Source organism: Aethalodelphis obliquidens, unplaced genomic scaffold (genome assembly GCF_003676395.1).
Source record: "Aethalodelphis obliquidens isolate GAN/ISIS:26980383/991018 unplaced genomic scaffold, ASM367639v1 scaffold83, whole genome shotgun sequence".
Classification (NCBI taxonomy): domain Eukaryota; kingdom Metazoa; phylum Chordata; class Mammalia; order Artiodactyla; family Delphinidae; genus Aethalodelphis; species Aethalodelphis obliquidens.
Window position 1 is genome coordinate 2157803 of NW_020838027.1, and position 18668 is coordinate 2176470.

General features: G+C 39.9%; 1 protein-coding gene across 19 annotated transcripts in view; it reads right to left on the minus strand.

Moving 5' to 3' along the window:
- Nucleotides 1-18668, minus strand: part of WNK1 (WNK lysine deficient protein kinase 1) — a 135981-nt gene that overhangs the window by 17340 nt on the left and 99973 nt on the right. For 4 of the 19 annotated variants that reach the window (XM_027093157.1, XM_027093156.1, XM_027093164.1 and 1 more), the window contains 14 exons: nucleotides 17884-17967; nucleotides 11074-11223; nucleotides 9302-9742; nucleotides 8289-8567; nucleotides 7504-7601; nucleotides 7232-7394; nucleotides 6710-6826; nucleotides 6211-6384; nucleotides 5954-6008; nucleotides 5697-5819; nucleotides 3749-5178; nucleotides 2527-2610; nucleotides 825-908; nucleotides 212-272 (listed from right to left, as the gene is read on the minus strand). In XM_027093157.1, the coding sequence (XP_026948958.1) occupies nucleotides 212-272; nucleotides 825-908; nucleotides 2527-2610; nucleotides 3749-5178; nucleotides 5697-5819; nucleotides 5954-6008; nucleotides 6211-6384; nucleotides 6710-6826; nucleotides 7232-7394; nucleotides 7504-7601; nucleotides 8289-8567; nucleotides 9302-9742; nucleotides 11074-11223; nucleotides 17884-17967 (3343 nt within the window). The remainder of the gene's footprint in view (nucleotides 1-211; nucleotides 273-824; nucleotides 909-2526; nucleotides 2611-3748; nucleotides 5179-5696; nucleotides 5820-5953; nucleotides 6009-6210; nucleotides 6385-6709; nucleotides 6827-7231; nucleotides 7395-7503; nucleotides 7602-8288; nucleotides 8568-9301; nucleotides 9743-11073; nucleotides 11224-17883; nucleotides 17968-18668) is intronic. The other 15 variants (XM_027093167.1, XM_027093155.1, XM_027093166.1 and 12 more) reach the window with 12 other exon arrangements.

Here is an 18668-nt window from a genome sequence, read left to right on the forward strand (position 1 = left end):
AAAAGTAAAAAATTCACAACTTTGCTGATATTACATGCTCTCAATATTAGTATCAATGCTCCTCAATCATGAAATACATAAAAATGTTGTTCAACACGGTCTCAAGTACACCTACGAACTCTCGAGAATGTGTCTTTGACATAGTAACCTCTACCATCAATTACAGGAAGGTCTGGAAGTGGGAATACAGAGGAAGAAGGATGCTTCTCACCATCCTTCTGCAGCTGGGCTCCTGCTTCCACAACTGCTGTTGGAGCCACCACGGACACGGGCTGCAAACACACACAGATACACAACATCTTTAGCATCAGTGACTTAAAAAGAGTGACTTTATAACCTAAAAATAAGTCTGAGGTAAAGAAAGACAGGCATTTTATAGATTTTTAAAAGAAATTTTGAGTCTTAACCTCTCCAAACTGCTTTTTGAATTTTTCTCATGGAATGCTCAAAAGTATAACTTGGATATTCATAGAAAAAGTAGTTTTAATCAGAACATTATTGTGTCACAAGCCTAAAAGGAAGAAGTTAAGACTTCGAACTTAAAGTATAGCCTCCTCCAAAGCATAAACACAAAGTCCATAGAACTGATCGGTGGTATGACTGTAACCACAGGCAAGACAAGAAAAGTGCCTCCCAAATCAAACTGTTTCCATAGTTACACCGCTGGGTCAGTGCTACTCTTTCATTCATCGTCTCATGTCTGTCGACTGGAACAAGCAAAGACTCTGATTAGGTGTTAAAGGTATTAATAATGGTCTAGGTTACAGCTTATATTCCAGAAATATAATATATTAGGGTTGTGGGGAGATTTTATCAGAACTCACACCAACTGCAGACGTCAGCACAACGGTCTCTGGACTGAGCGTTCTTCTCAGCTGAGCATCCAGATCTCCCAGGGGCTGCTGGGGCTGAAGGACACAACACAGTGAGCACAGCCTCGGGCACAGCCAGAGCCAGCTTACACAGGACACACTGCTTCCTGCTTCGGGGCCACACAACATAACACGCGTCTGCTCACTCAACATTAAACTCAAAAATATCCTAAGTTCAACTTAGTTGTAACTGCTTGAATGAATTACCAAGCTCTCAAAATTTTACTGTCAAGTTCTCAAGCCACAGAAAAATTCAGTTACATTTATGTTTTTACATAAGTTTTGAAGTCTTCTTTCTTACCTTCTATGTTTGATGTTACTTAGAGATAGAAAAGTTAACTATTTGTCCTCTCCTTAAAAATATATTCTGAAAAATGTATCAAGATTGATTGGTAGATTAACTGTATTGTTCCCTATTTTCTTTTTCAGTTGGGCACATCTTTCTGAGAGCCTGTCCTTATGAATAAAAGATGGCATCACCATACTCTGTCACTATCTTGGCTTCTATCTACCTCTGCCTCTCCAGCCTTCATCTGTGCTTCTCCCTCTATATGCAGCAGCATCCACTTATCCTCACCCACTACATATCTAATTTGCAGTCTCTCATCACATTTTGGGCCCTCTTAGGAACTGGAATACATGTTTTTAATGAGAAAATAGGTTCAAGACTTTCACAATGCATTTTTTTTTCAAAATTTAGCAGCCGATGGAATGGGTTCTCTATTGGAGTTATTACTTTATTATGGCAAGTTCCTTAAATTACGTTTTACTGTACATCTGGGATTAAAGAAGTAGGATAAATTCAGACTTCAAGTTAGCAATTTACCATGTTTTTCTTCTATCTTATTCTAAAATAAATTCCTAACTTATTTTCAATGTTTACTAGCCTGCCCCATGTCAGAAGTTTTTTCATAGTTACAATGGGATCATACCAAGTACTTTATTTATGGGAATTCAACTAATGTGTAGGGTCGGGGGTAGGGTGGGAAAGGGAAATAATAATTTAAATAGTGCAGGCAATTCTGACCCGTAGTGAGCAGAACTGAGTGTGAGATGGGAATCTCACATTCACGTCACCGGTCTCAGTTCTTCTCGGAGCAGTCTCACGTTAGCTGAGCTGTGTGGTTTTTGTACTTGAAGATATAATACCTGTTTTTTATAAACATGACCCTTACACCCAATTACTTCATTAGGTGGTCACTGAAAAAAAATGTCAAACATTCAAGAAAAAACAGGTTGTACTGAACTCGGAGAAAAAGGGCGTTACCAGTTATCAGGGTGGTAGCCTTTCCTCAGGAACTTTCACAGTTAATTTTGATGACATATAATTTTTTACTACCACAATGGTCTAATCTTTCACTGCTCTACAAAGGTATGAATGACAGAGGAATTATATTTCTTTTGGCAAACTGTCACATTTGCTATCTTCTTTTTTCGTAAGATATGAAAAAATATTAATATCAAATGATTTTTAGATGATTTGCTTCTTACTTTAAGTAGGGCCTGTATCATCAGCTATGGTGTTTTAAAAGAAAGTTTTTACTAAGTCAAAATCAAATAGGAGCCAGAAGGCAAGATCGTGCAATGGAGAATTTAAATGAGCTTGTGAAAGAAAGCAGAGGCACAAAAAGAAATCTGCCAAGTCTTGGGGCACCTGCGTTAGTGAAGGTCCTGGAAAAGGTGGCAGCTGCTCGCTGGGTGGAGTACCAGCTGGAAGTTCAGTACCCACTGGCAACACCTACAGACACGAAGGGAAATTCAAGTCCATGAGACACTAAGAGTAAAGACTGCATACTGGAGAGCAAACCAACTAATTCAAATGCAGAAGCATAAGAATAAAATGTATCTAGCTAAGGCAAGCTTCTCACCTGGGTTACACTCTGGTATCTACCTTAAATAAAGGACATTATAATCATGATACTATTACAGGGGTTACTATGACATACCAATAAAACGAACAGAAAAGTTTAGTAGAAGGCGATCCCCTAGTGAAAGCAGAGAGAACAAAGGCTGTTTAGACACAAGAGGCACAGTCCAGATACTCCTGAGCCTCTTATTTGGTACAGTATTATCAGGCTTTCCTGGGAAAACAAAACAGTTCAGAAATAACCATGGGGCAGGTCTGATAACAAAAGGCATCAGAAATCTAATACTATCAAGTAATCTGTATTTTGTCTGAGTGAAGCCTCTATATTACTCTGCTGTAAAAAGAATCTCACATCAATGGCAATGCAGAAAGATGGGCAAAGCATACAATACAGTAGGAGAAACACAGCCTTGTTATTTGGAGATGAGAGACTGAATATGGCAGAATGAGAGGAAGCCACCATAGCAGAACCAAAAAACACTTTCTAGTTATTTTATCCCTAGCATTAGATTAATTTCTCCTCCACCACATCGAAGTCATCACCAACTTCCAACTTTTTATAAACCTCAAATTGTACATCTATGGAATCTGAGCAAGGCAGAAAATTTGCTTCATTCTCATGGAAACAAAAACTGTGAACTGCTGTTACTATGTACAATCGCCAGCAGAAACACTCAGCTCCCTTTTGGGAAACGGATTTCTTCAGTCTGTACCAATTCAGAAATAATGCTTGTATTTTACCTAACTGTTATATACACTCTTAGAAAATCTTACAACATAATTAACCCCCAATCCTGCCATATTTCATAAAAAAAAAAAAAACCTCATGTTCACGTACATACATCCTAAAATCACCTTCAATCAATTTATTTAATAAATACTGAGTACCTACCACAAGCTAGGCATCTTTATAACTATACTGCAAGGCTGTATTGTTAAAAGTGTACTTTTGGGGGAGAGGGAGAAGAGTGATCTTATTTTTCAAACTATTTCAAAACAAGCAGCTTACTGGAGGCTTAGTTAAAGGTGGCTTTGGTGCAGCAGTTCCAGGTTTCACTCCTGGTACAGCGCTGACTGGGGTGGAAACTTGCCCAGGAGTGACCGCTGGTATAACTGACGAACCAGTTGTTCCTAACGGCAAACTGGTTGGTGGTAAGCAAGTACTCGTAGTGGAAGTCATGAGTTTGCTTGGTGCAACGGCAGTGGTTGGGAGGCCTGGTGTGACAGTGGTCTCCATGACGAGTGACGTGTCCAGCGAGACAGAAGCATGCTGAGCTCCAGATGAGCTGTGCTCACTGAAGAGAGACCGCAGTTTTTCCTCTAAAGTCTTTATGTCATCAATCCCAGGAGCTTTGGGTTGAGTATCAGCATCTATTTCAGGACAGTGAGTATGGGGCTGGTTGGGAAGCAAAGCTGGTTGAGGTTGACTATGAATTAGTGTCTGCTGTACAGCAGGCACATTGGCAACAGGTTGTACCAAAGGTGGGATACTAGCTTGGGGTAGTAAAGGTGTGGAAGTAGGTCCTGCCTGGGAAAGGGCAGGAGTAGAAGCCACAGCTGATGGGATGACCAAAGGATGAGCCACACCAGGCTGAGAAACAGCACTAGATACCCCTGCCCCCAGGGAGGAGGGAGAGGAAGATGACGCGGGGAGGGACAAAGCCAATCCGGTCATGGTGCTATGAGATATCTTATCCAGTGAGTGCGCACTAACCACTACAGTCTCAGCTCGAGTAAGAGCAGAGGTGCTGCTGCTGGGTGGAAGGGACGGCTGTGCAGCTAGACTCGGGACTGGAGCGGTTGCCGACACGGATGTTAGCGTGGCTGTCCCAGCCATGCTGCCTGCCACCTGCTGCGACGATACAGGTGAAGGCTTAGCGCCTGGGGCAGCAGCACTGCTCACTGCAGAGGCTGCCGTCACTGAGACTGGTACAGAGGGGAATGTGCCTGTACCGGAAACAACACTCCCAGGTGTGGGAGCCTGAACTGACTGGGATGTCGCTGATACTGAGATGACTGCAGGCACTGTGATGCTTGACACCACACTGGAAAGTATCGGGGATTCAGATGCAGGTGGTACAGGGAGACCACTGGAGGGTATTACACCTGTGCAGGTGGCAACTCCAGCAATCCCCTTTTCAGTGGGCACTGCAACCTCAGACTGAACGGCTGATGCGGAAGCGTCACTAAGAGGGCAGCCCGTGGCAGGGGCTGACGCTGAGGGTACGGCTGCCACTGTGGCTGGAGCTCCAGCAGGGCTGATCACGGAAGGGGGCACTGCTGGGAACGCTGGCCCCGTCGGACGGAAGTTGGCAGGTGCTGTGCTCGGCCCTTCTGCCATTTGCGTATGTCTAAGTTCAGAAAAGGCCTGCTGTAGACTAAGGGATGAAGCAGAGTGAGACAAGCTCATTCCAGCACCAGCAGATGTAGAAGCAGCAACTGCAAAGGAAAATAAAAACTCAGAATCAGTTCTTTTTAAAAAGGGGGTTCAAAAGACTGTCTGAACAATCTACTTTTGGGATTCCCAACAATGCCACATACCAACAAGGTAAAAAACCTCCCCCAAGGACATGATAGGCTCTAAAACGGCTAAGTGATATAGCAGTTCCAGCAAAAGAAATGATCTTGTATGAATATCTATTTCTGAAAAAACACGGAGTAACCTCAAACGATATACAGCAGCGCTAAATGGAGATACAAACACACAGTGCTGAATCTACACAGTATCAGTCACACGGGCTGTAACTAGTATGGCCACCCTTCTGTGCCCTTTTGCTCAAATCCTCTCTATTCATCACCTATTTCCCTGTCTCCAAATGTTTATCTGTTGGTCAGTCTCAATTTTCTACTATTCTTTATTGTCTATGTCATCATTTGAACTACTGCTTGATGACCAAGCTTCCAATAAAGGAGAGACACAGGATTTATATATGTATGTGGTAGAAGCAATTCCTTACCTGTATCTGATACTTCACTGAAAATTTTTGATTCTCGTAATCGACTTTCTGGCACAGGACTTACTATAAACCGTCTTCCGGCAGAATGAACAACTTGAGTTAAAGAACTGGTAGGAAGGCCTGCTTAAAAAGAAACAAACCATTTAATTGCATTATTATTATATACATTGTCACTCACACAAAGCTTCAAGATTCCATTATTAGCACATAACTTCTTAGGTCAAAGGTAAGAACAAACAATGGAAAGAAAAAATCACCTATTTGCTGTGGCATGGAAGATGCAGGAATTGGTTGTTTGAACTCTTCCAATTTCTACAACAAACAAAAGTGATTAAATTCATTCTCTCACTCAATCTTAATGAGCAGGCACTAAGCAAATCGCCACATGCAAAAAGAACATAAATGTTGATAATCTCAGTTACAGGTGTAATGTGGTACCGCTGGACATCGTGCAAGGCAAATTTAGCAAATATTTAACATAAACGAAGCTTCACTACAGGAACGGTGAACCTACTTGAGAGCCTGCAAAGCCATAGTCATCCTTTCCCTGGAGACTCTCCAATCCCTGGTCACCCTCTGGCTCCACACTGACGTCCTCACTGAGCATTTCATCAGCTTTTTCAATAATATCCCGCACTTGTTCCACAAATGCCTCTCTCTCCATTGCCAGAATAAAGTCATTGTTCACCTGTCAAAGAAATGTGACATCAGCTTAATTAGCAGTGTTCCCCAAGCTTTAGGTCATTCAATCACCACTTCCATGACTTCTGTCCTATCTGCACACCACCTGTATTATTATTTAGTTAATATGTAAGTTAGTTCTTCAATACCTAGTTAGACATGCCCTACACAAAAGCACCTCTAAATCACAGGTTTGGTGTGCTAGTTATAGTCACACTGAAATAAATATTTAACTGTCAAAATAGTTTACAAAATATTGCATATTTGCCTAGGGCAGTGGATGTGAAGATAAAGTATGAAGGAAAAATTCGGAACTCCAAAAACAGACATACCATAATTGTTGCTATCTCCTCAGGGTTGTCACCATCTAAATCAAATTTGAATGTAACCATCTTCCGATTGTGAGTCTCTAACTGACATTCTACTACCCGGTCTCCTTTATTTGAAACCTGAAAAGAAAAAAGAAAAGGTACTTCATATCTCAGAAGAACCATGCTCAGATCTGTTACTGAATGTGACAAAGTAACATAGGTTATCACTTGAACTTAAGCCGAATGTTACCACTATTCCTTGAAGCACTGCTACTTTGCCTCTTAAACTAGGAGCAAGAAAACCTTAAGAAAATATCAGCCTTTCAGCTACTTACACATCTTCCACTGAAGGGTCTGGTAAGAATGTAAGATCTTTGTTTTACAAATAAAAACTCTCTGTATTTTTTTTTTTTAGAAATATGGAATTTAACATTATCATTTGGGTGATACAAGATCCTAAACTTTCATCAATACACCCAAGCCTTAGAAATATTTAAATGGTATGAACTAACTATATGAAACCCAGAAGTCAGCAATACTTACATTCAAAATTCTCAATTTTGGGCGTGAAGTCTTTTCATGACGAGAGCGACTTCTTACAGATTTGCGATAATGCCGTTTGGTAGTTCTCCCTTCATGCCTTCCACTGGATGATGGGACATTCTCATTGCCATCACTCATACCTGAAGCAACATCTGAATGTGCACTTCGGAAAAAAAAAGTTCAGTTTACGATGAGATTTAAAGGTGAGACATTTTAAAGTTTCCTACCATCCTATCTACCAGTCAAGAAAGGAGAACTGTACTGTCACATACCTGTCTACAGAAGAGACCAATGTAGCAGGCTGGGTAGGCTGTGGCTGAGCCACTGGAACTGGCTCTGGAGGAGCCACCTGAGAGACGCCCTGAGTGCTCTGTAAACAGAAAGGATAATTCACACCTTGGCAGTAATATACTTTATTTATTGTCGACCATCCCCAATACGCTACTCTTCCTTTCCTTATCCCTCCCCTAAGTCCTAGAAGCACTACATTTACTAATAATTCTTAATATTCAGCATCTGCAGATAGTCATCTTAAAATTGCAAAGGAAATTTCTAAAGCTAGTCTCTGGTACAGACTGCACAGTGTGTCATCAGCCAAAACAGCTGCTAGTTAGTGAGAAACCACAACCTGCCGTGCAGCCAGCATCTCACCAGAATGTGCAACAGGGCAGGCAGAGCAAAGTGCAAAGACAGCTCAGAGCTTTCTCCAAGAGGGGCAAAAATGATCACCGGGAGCACAGCAGGGTAAGGTATTCTGGTGACTTGCCAATGGCAGGAGTTTGTGAAAGGATAAGAACAATGGCTGAAGGGCTAGCTAAAGAAGTGAAGTGCTAGCAGCGTTATCTCCTCCAAGGCACACTCACTTCCCAACAGAACAGCCAGTGGCAACAAGGCCCCACACTGGCATTTCACTCGGCTGCAAGAAGAAGTCATTCAGAAGTTAGTTCGCAATAGTTTCCAAGTGCATTCTAAACCAGGGGAAACTGTATTTCTCCTTTGTCATTTTTATCCCATTATACATATAGTTTAGACATAAACATGCAGGAATTCCATTTACCTCCAGAGCTGCTTGCTGGGAGGATGTAGTGGGGGCTTGTGCTAAACTCACTGCTGGCTGGGACACTTGAACCTGTCCTCCTATACTGCCCACAGGAACCAAAAGGCTTGATTCCACATAAGGCTGCACCACTGTAGGAAAGTAACCTGGTGCAGCCAGTGCTTCTGCCGGCATGGGAGGGGACAGGACTGTAGAAGGAATGCACACAGAAGCCACGCTGGAAGAGGGAGCAAGATTTGAGTCTCCTGGGTACTGTGGTGGCAGTCGAGGTGGGAAGCCCTGTGACAGAAACGAGGAAGGGGAATTAGTGCAGGTTGGGTCATCAAATGAGTAAAACAGCAAGACAAGCAAGAAAAAAAAAAGAAAAAAAAAAAAAGGGAACATAGTGAAGAAAAGTAGCCTGATCTTTTTCTAATAATTTAAAGAAGATTGTTGAAATGAAATGGTTAACTGACTTCAATTTAGGGAACAGGACTGTACACAACTATACTTTTAAGTTGCTATTTTTTTCCCTCCTGGAGACTATTTAAATAGGAGGAATAGACATAATTCCTTCTAGAAAATACCTACTTTCTACCCAATCAAACAGGAGAATGCAAAAACTCTTCAAGGTATCAGTCATTCCAGTCATATAATGACTTGCTAATATTCTAAATCTAAACCCTGAAACTTTTTACTGATACCATGTCGGCTACCCATATTTACTCTTCCCATAAAAAAAAGCCTGATATATTCTATTATTAGCCATATCTAGCTTTCAATCAGCTTACACTGAATATTGAGAGAACCATTTTTCTCCCAAGAGATGTCTTGGGAAAAATGGAAATGAGTCATCAGACATCATCGCCCTGTCCTTTCTCAGAATTTACTATTTTAGCATCTCTGGTTGAGATCAGCAACTTTTGTTATTGTTAGTTATTCTGATATTCAGTTATTAGGTTTTTAAGTCCTTGATGTTCTATCATTGGAACCAAACCCTCTGGTGCCCTCCTTCTCACCAGCCAACACGGTACCTGGTAGAGAACATCTCCAGAGGGGAGTGGAGCCTCAGCAGTCTGCCCGAGGTTAGCGGCTATCCCCATGGACTGAACTGCTGGCTGCAGGAGCTGCGGGTGAGCCTGACTTGGCAGCTGAGTCACAGGCTGCAGGAGGGTGGGAAGCTGACTAGGGACCACAGCGGGTCCCCCTGGGACTGCAGCTGCTGGAGCAGAGGAAGCCAAGGTAAGCAGAGGCTGATTAATGCCAGCTGCCATGGTGACAGGAAGCGGGGAGAAAGCTGGCTGAGGAGCTGAGGGGATCTGAGAAACAGAGTACTGGGGGAGTGAGGAAGGCGGGAGTGGCTGTCCCACAGGGAGGAAGTGAGCACCAGAATGGACTGGAACGACTGAGGGCTGTGTCGCAACTGGGATCTGAGGTTCGCCTTGGATAGTTGGTACTGGCTGGGAAACTGGAAGCTGGGAAGGTAAAGAAAAACAAAACAGACAGACTTTAAAAAAAAAAAAGCAAGGCTGCCAAAAGCAAGACTTATGTATTAGCCAAAAAGAAAGAAAATTAAAACAAACACCAAACCCTTGCATACATTAGTGTAAGTTAATGTGCCACATAAGAGCAGGGAGAGGACAACAGGAGACAGGGAGGCTGACAGACTGGCTGCTGTTTCAAATCTTTTGTGGCAGGAAATTTTGCTCATGCTTCATCGTTCAACAACAAAGAGAACCCTTCCATATGAAAGGTTGTTTTCTTTACAGCCTGGCTGAGATATGTTTCACATACCATAATCCACTGGTATGTTTGCTGTCACTAAATCTACAACTGATACTACAGTGATGACTGAAATTCAAAGGACTTCCTTCCCAGTGGAGTTAGAGCTCATCCATAGTGCTTCCACAATTCTTAAGTCTAACACAGGCCTGTAAAAGTAGGTCTAATTACTATATTTCACTGATTGTACGATGCAATCATCCCTTTCCACCACCTGGTCATTTTAATGTTTATGACATTACGATATATCTTACAATTAATGGTATGTCAGTTCTCAGTGTTACATAAAATAATGGTGCATTTTACAATTGACAGTATCTCAGATGTGATGAAATATGACAAAAACAATACAAGCACAAGCTGCCCCGATGTTAAAGCTGAAAAAAGGTCATTCAGAAGAGCTTATCTTCTACAGGGTTACTTTTCTTTCTTTTCTTTTTTTAAATATTTATTTATTATTTATTTGGCTGTGCCGGGTCTTAGTTGCAACACACAGGATCTTTAGTTGCAGCATGCGGGATCTAGTTCCCTGACCAGGGATCGAACCTGGGCCCCCTGCATTGGGAGCACGGAGTCTTAGCCACTGGACCACCAGGGAAGTCCCCAGAGTTACTTTTCAAGTGACTAGAAGGATAACTTAGAAAAAAAAATCATTCCATATAAGGGTTTTTTATGACTTCAGAAGGCAATGAAGGAAGGAAACAATGCATAAATCTATGTGAAAACACAGCATTAACTGCAAACCTAGAATGATAGGTACAACTGACAATGCTAGAAAATGTCATAGGTTCAATTACTACAGCACCTTTATCAGTTCTATACCTGTCAAACTGATTTTAGGCTGATAAATCTAAAAGTTAAACATTTTTGGATTATTGCTGCTGTATATACACATTTATATTAACCAATGCATATACACAAAAGAAGCAATTTTCACTTCATTTCTGCAGTGAAAATAACCAATTTTCACCATTAGGGAAGGTAGAAGTCATGTGGCACTCCTTTCTAGAAGTTAAGCGTTCACCTGTTTTCCTGCTGACACATGCGAAAAGGACTGTGGAGGTTGAGGCTGACTTGTGGGCTGTGCAGTCATGGCCTCGCTGGAGGCTGACATCTGGGGAAGTGAATACTGCGCTGTCTGCTGAGAGGGGGTTGTCTGCTGCACTCCTTGCTGCTGAGAAGAAAACCATCACTCAGTTTTATTTCAAGTCATTAACAGCATGTTTCTAAGGAAGTATGTTTGCCTATCAGTGTCTGTAAAAGATGGCAATTTTAGTAATCAAGACATGCACAAACCCAAATTCACCAATTCCCCTTTTTACACATCTTTCTTTTTCATCTGGTGTTCTTTATTTGTGATGGTACAACCAAGAACTAACCCATGTTTCAAAGTTTGAGTCACCACTGGTTCTTCACCTAATAGGCTCCCTGCCCCAGTAGCAGCTCAGGTATTTATAAACACCTTCAGACACCATGTCCAAACAGACCCTCTCTTCTCCAAATTCCTCCCTCTTTGTTCCCATTTCTTGATAGCAGCTCTCACTTTGGTCCTATATTAAACTAATCCAATCTCTTCCTTTAATCTCTTTCCCTTCATCTATCAATATTTCATCAACTGTGTAATTAATTTGCTTAAAGAATAGCTTTGATAACGGCTACAAAATGGGAGAAAAGCATTGAATTTTGAACGTCAGCTTTACCATTTACTAGCTGTGATACCTTAGAGATTGCTCATTTTACTGCCAAAATGAGGTTTCCTTCTTTGAAAACAAGGACACTATCACTCAACTCAACGTACGGCAAAGGGAATGTCATCTGGAAATCAAGCATGTGCTAGGCACTCTGGTATAATACACCTAAACTTGATAAATGGCATGTAATTGTACCCAAACACTAAATTTTGCAATAAAATTAATGGCCCCCTCTAGCCTAACAAAAATCTGAACTTCATAGCTGACTTTCAAGCCTCTTTAATACCTATAACTAATTTAAAATTTTTAATTTTTTTTTTTTTTTTTTGCAGTATGCGGGCCTCTCACTGTTGTGGCCTCTCCCATTGCGGAGCACAGGCTCCGGACGTGCAGGCTCAGCGGCCATGGCTCACGGGCCCAGCCACTCCGAGGCATGTGGGATCTTCCTGGACCGGGGCACGAACCCGTGTCCCCTGCATCGGCAGGCGGACTCCCAACCACTGCGCCACCAGGGAAGCCCAAATTTTTAATTTTTAAATACAAAAACAATACCTGTTTGTAATAAAAATTTTAAGCAATATATTAGATTAATAGAGTTAAATGAAAATACCCAACCTCATTTCTCCACAGGCAATCACAATTAGTGGTTTGGTGCATCGACTTTATGAATTTTCTTCTATGCATAAGTGGTCATTTACACACAAGTTGATTTTGTTTTTAAAAACAAAACAAAAACACACCCGTTTTATAAATACTGTTCTCTGACATGCCATTTTCATTTTATTTATCAACGGCACTGATATCCTAATGATGAACACTTTGGTTGATTGAATTTTTTGTTACTTGAAATAATGCTACAACTAATGATAGCCTTTAGCAGCCTTAGCAACCTTCAAACATATAATACAGTATTATCAACTACAGTCACTATGCTGTACATTGCATCCCCAAGACTTATTTATTTTTGTTTTTATATCTATTATGCATCTACCCACCTTAACAAGCATCCTAGATTTTGTTAGGTGATAATCTGCAAATAATATTTTTACTTTCCTGATATTTATTCCTCATTTCTTTCTTATTATACGAATTAAAACCATCAAAAGAATCCTGAAATGTAATAGTGACAGTAGTCATGTTTGTTTTATCCTTATTTAGCTCTGATAATGTATTCTTAACTTAAAAAAATTAGAACAAATGGCTGAATTATATAAAATTTATTTTCAGCAACTAAGATATATCATATGTATCCAACTATAAGGCAGCTCTGAATATAAGACAATTTTGCCCATTTTCCCACTAAGAAACAAGAACCAAGAAAGTAGAAAACCTTTTTGGTTAACTTGAATATATTTAAACTTTAAGGAATTCACCGTGAACTATCTACAGTTATCTAAGTCATTAATTTTCATACCTAAATAAGATTGTCTTTTATATAAATATACTAATTCAGAAATGTTGCTCCCCTTGCCTCATTCAAAATCTTCACATGTAATTATACATCAGCATTTTTATCTTCAGGGAAGCTACACTATGAATGATCTCGCTTTTCTGGCGCATAACATGGTACTTGTTCTTTAAGTTGTGTCTTGAGATAAAATCTGCAGTGACAAGCATCTGCTTGATTATTAGTATTAGGACAGTTCTATTGTTTTTGCAATTGTCTTACAGGTGTATATTCATGTAACCTTTAAGTGATCTTTAAATGTTATTTACAATGAAACTGGAACAGTGAAGTTGTTCCCCTAAGGACAAAATCTATGTTTAATGTCTTGGCATATATAAAACCAATTCTGTCAGATATTGCCTATAAACATTTCCAACTACATACACCCTTTAAGGTCCTTACAGGCACACTTGTTCTCAACAGTTTCACTTTATTCCATTAATATTTTTTTGTGTTATTGTTCAAAGCAAAGACCAGTAAGAGCCCCGTGATGTGAGCCTGATGAGAGTTTGACTACGTGGTGATCTCCCTTCTTCATAAAGGTTCAATCTGAGCAAATCCCCTGCCCCTTATATTTGGGCGCAAAATTACCTCTCCCCCGCACCCCCTTCAACGCAGACCCTTGCTTACATCACAATTTGGACTCAATCAGCTCTTTCCTGAACTCACACCTTCACTTATTTGTTTTTTGTTTTAGGCCGTGCCACGTGGCATGTGGGATCTTAGTTCCCTGACCAGGGATCAAACTAGTGCCCCCTGCATTGGGAGCACGGAGTCCTAACCAAAAGTCCTGACTTATCTGTATTCTAGCTACACTGAACCCAAGGTTTATTTGTTTCTGTCTCACAGCTTTCTACCTTTGTGCCTTCTACCTTGCTTATACTGCCCCCCTGCCCTTTTCTTTGGGCCTAGAATATTCCTTATCCTTCATCTGAATCTAACTCATAATCAGAGTCCAGTTCAAATGCTCTTTCATAAACCTACTGATATCCCCCTCCCTGCTCAGAAGAGATATAGTCTCCTCCTTTCATGGAGTCAGACTACTTGGATTTAAATTCTTTCTGTCTTTTAGAAGTTTGGGTAAAGTACTTAGCGTCTCCAGATCTCGTTTCAGCTTTCCCATCTGTACAATGGAAATAATGATAGTACCTATATTTTATATGATTCATAGAAGGATTGAATAAAAACACAGGTAGATTGCTTTGCACACTATATATGTTAGCTATTATCCTTACTCGTTTTGTAGGAGTTGACGTATATTGTTACCAGATTATTCAGGCTCCCTGAAAGTAGCCTTATATGATCCATCTTGGTAGTCCATCAGTGCCTAGCACATGGTCCTTCAGAGCATGAACTCAGTTAGGAAAAAACTGTTTAATTAGTTGTCTCTGTGTGTGTGTGTGTGTGTGTGTGTGTGTGTGTGTGTATGTGTATGTGTGTGTGTACTGTCAAAAATGAGCAGTTTTATAAACATATACCCTCACTCCTTGCTTAGAATAATTGAGGGTGTGTGTGTGTGTGTGTGTGTGTGTGTGTGTGTGTGTACTGTCAAAAACGAGCAGTTTTATAAACATATACCCTCACTCCTTGCTTAGAATAATTGAGAGGCATGTATGCCAGTTATACATTAAAGCATTTATAGAGAAGTGGCACCTCTGGATAGGACAGGAGTATATGGTTTTTTTTTATTTTTGCACAATCACACTGGCTAATAATCAACACTTTCGCCAAACAAGTACTGTTTAGCATAGCAACTTGGCATCATGCTTTGCATAAAACTGCCTCTTGAAAACAGCCTGTGACCGTGTACTATCTGTTGGACAAAGGTGCTTGAAAAAAATGTTCATGAGCCTCAGTTGAACAAAAAGTAAGAGATACCTACAGACTCTACATGTGCCCTATGGATGAAATGATTAAGGAAGCAGGGTAGCTCATGACCTTTCGTGGCAGCAAAATACTCAGATTTCCGGTAGGAGAAAGTTATTTCTGGTACCTCATTGAGACACGATATACCACTAGAAGAGATTCTTGATAAAAACGTGAAAAGAAGCAAACCTTTATTCAGTATATTTCAGAAACACAAGAAATAAAGTAAATTTCAGCTAAAGTTCATCTCTTTCCTCACATTAGTAAAATTAGAGAGATTGTTTCCTACGGTGGTGTTGGGACGTGACGGTATGCAAAACGAAAATCAGATCTAAAAACAGACTCTAACTGTACAGTACAGAAAGTTTACAATCTTCCTTTTCTATATATGGAACCCCAGAAGATAAAACAAAAAAATACAGCTCCTTGGGCACCTTTGCAGAATCATGAATCCCCGTAGAACTTTAATGAAGAAAAAAGAAAACTACTGTAGAAATCTTGGATTATGGTTTGTAATGTTTAGTTCTATCTATTGGCTATGCAACCCTGGAAAAGTTAAATATTCTAGACTGCATACACTTATTTAGATTGAGGGCTCAATTTTATGATTCTATTTAACTCATCCTATATTTAAAATAACTCACAAAGTAAAAATATCTGAAAAAAGCATCACTGAAACGGGAATTTTTGTTTGTACTGTAGAGATAGCCATTTAGTCAGATCTTTTCCCAGAAGAGTCAAGCACCTGATTCTTTTAACCTGACATTTGTGGAGCTGCCCCCTGCCCCCCGACTGTGCATACTTTCATCACCATTAAACTCAATGGCTTATTTCACTGCTTCATAACAAATTCCTTTGGAAAAGGAAAAAGAGAGCATACACTTAAATCTGCACATTTTATTGGTATTGGCCTGTGTCCAATGATAAGCGAATTAGGAGACTGGTATCCATGATAGCGTTTCTGTCCTCACTCAGCTTTATGTAACTTTTATTTTGTATTCTTATCAGGGGTTGTTAATATAATTAAACCTGTTAAGCTTGGCAAAAATGTGACTACTTGAACGTAACTATAAATATATATATAGATTCAGATACTTGTCTGGAAGAAAGGGCACGAGCAAGACAAAACGTGTAATTCCCAGCCCTTCTATTCTATAAGATAGAGGTGTTGGCCACAGAGAAAATGTATATACAGGCATCTCGGAAATATTACAGGTTTGGTTCAGATCATTGCAATAAAGTGAATATTGCAATAATCCAAGTCACGTGAATTTTTTTGTTTCCTAGTGCATATACCTCACTGTAGTCTATTAAGTGTGAAACAGCATCATGACTAAAAAGACAATGTGCGTACCTTAATTTAAAAAATGCTTTATTAATAGATGCTAACCATCACCTGAGCCTTCAGCAAGTCATAATCCTTTTGCAGTAGTAACATCAAAGATCACTGATCACAGATCCCCGTAACAAATATAATAGTAATGAAGATGTTTGAAATAAGTGTGGGAATTAGCAAAACGTGACACAGAGACACGAAATGAGCAAATGCTGTTGGAAAAATGGTGCTGACAGACTTGCTTGAAGCAGGGTTAATACAAATCTTCAATTTGTTAAAAAAAAAAAAAAAAAAGAAGAAGAAATGTAGTACCTACGAAGCACAAGAAAGCGAAGCAAAGTAAAACAAGGTTTGCCTGTATAACCAAGCTAATCTTGTACAAGGAACATCTAATCTTAAACCAGCATCAAACGACCACATGATCACATGCTGGACTGTGAGCAGGCCATTTGTAAGGAGAACTGAAAACTTAGTTTCAAAAACTGATAGAAACAAGCCAATTTAGAATTTGGTGGTTTGAAAACACACTGCATAGGGAACTATCAACAAAATAGTTCACTGGGAAGTTTTTATGACACATGTAGTGGCTATAAATTTTATTTGAAACAGATAATAAATATTCGATTGTGCCCCCAAAGCATTATTTCCATGTAAATAACTACTGTTAACTAATATCAGTGATGCACTACAGATATTTAATTTTACAATTACCAGTTTTGCTGTTGAATACATCAGCATTATACTAATCCCTTGAGTTCTCTGAACCTTTGGGAACAAATTCCCCAAATCATTTTTTTAAAGTTCCTGAAGTAGTTTTTCTTAGGCTTTCATTCATTTTAGCATAAAATCTGATGCCCCACCCCAAAGATTAGAAATAATTAAAAAGGAGTGGAGCATTACTAGAGTCAAGCACAGTGAAAGCAATGGTAAAATGCTCACAAAAGGACAAATCGTGAAATACATACACACAAAAATGACATTCTTTGTACAGTTGATCCTCGAATAACACGGGTTTGAACGGCATGGGTTCACTTATATGTTAATTTTTTTCAGTAAATACATACTTCAGTACTATGCGATCCAAGATTGGTTTAAGCTGTCGATGTGTAACTTCAGAGAGGGAGGACCCACTATAAAGTTATGCACATATTTCTGACTGTGCAGAAGGCCTGTGCCCCTAACCCCCTGTGCTGTTCAAGGGTCAACCGTATTGTTAAAATAGCGTAGAATCATCTGTTTAAGAAGGCACATAAAGTATGTCAGTAAAGATAATTCTTTTGAATTTCAATGTATGTCTAATCTAATAGACCATTCAAAAATACATTAAACAAAAGATTTTCTAAAATGTTACTGAAGACAGGAAATGTTATGCCTCTAGATTTTCCTTTCAAAAACTTAGCAAGCCATTTACATCAGGAATCCAATTCATGAAAGACGTAAACCAGTGTTTTGGCTATTGCTAATCCATAAAACGTAGCAATGAGTTGCTCTCACCTGCTGAGAATGTTGTATGGGTTGGGAGGATGAAACCCCTGTTAAACTACTTGAAGATTGCTGACCCTGGCTCTGCCCCTGTGCCTGAAGGAGAGAAGTGAATACAAAAAATTAGAGCAGCCCAAAGGTACGTTGATACAGAGGTCAGGATTTTGCAATAAATATGTGAGCTCCTGAGAGTCTGCCTGAGCAAGATGAAACATTCGCTTGATTAAGTATGTAGGGAGAGACCACTGGGGCATGTTTTTAAAGAGAAGGTTAGAGAAGGATCATATTACAGAACATACTCTGATTCCATGCAAAAACCACTGATGGTTAAAACCTAACCTACCCCGCTGCTCAGGCTATATTTTTTGCCAAAATAGTAAGATTCAAAATAAAATTATTATTGAAAATGATCAGGAAAAATAATAAGACTATCAATGTGAAAAAACTATCCAAACGATTAAAGAAAAAAGGGTATTTAATAATGCTATTTTGTTCCTTTTGCTATTTCTTGTAGTGCTATAGCGACTTTTGTCAAAAACGTAAAAATAATTATCATCATTACCTGCCAAGTACCTAGAGCAATGGCTCTCAACCAGGGGCACTTTGCGAACCCCATGCCCCTTCCCAAAGATGTATGGCAGTGCCTGGGGCTAGTTTTGGTTGTCACAACTGCTACTGGTACTTGGTGGGGGGAGGCCAGGGATGCTGCTAAACACTCTACAAATGCACAGGGCAGCCCTCACAGCAAAGAGCGATCTCACCTAAAATGTCCATACGGTTGGAATTTGAGAAACCCT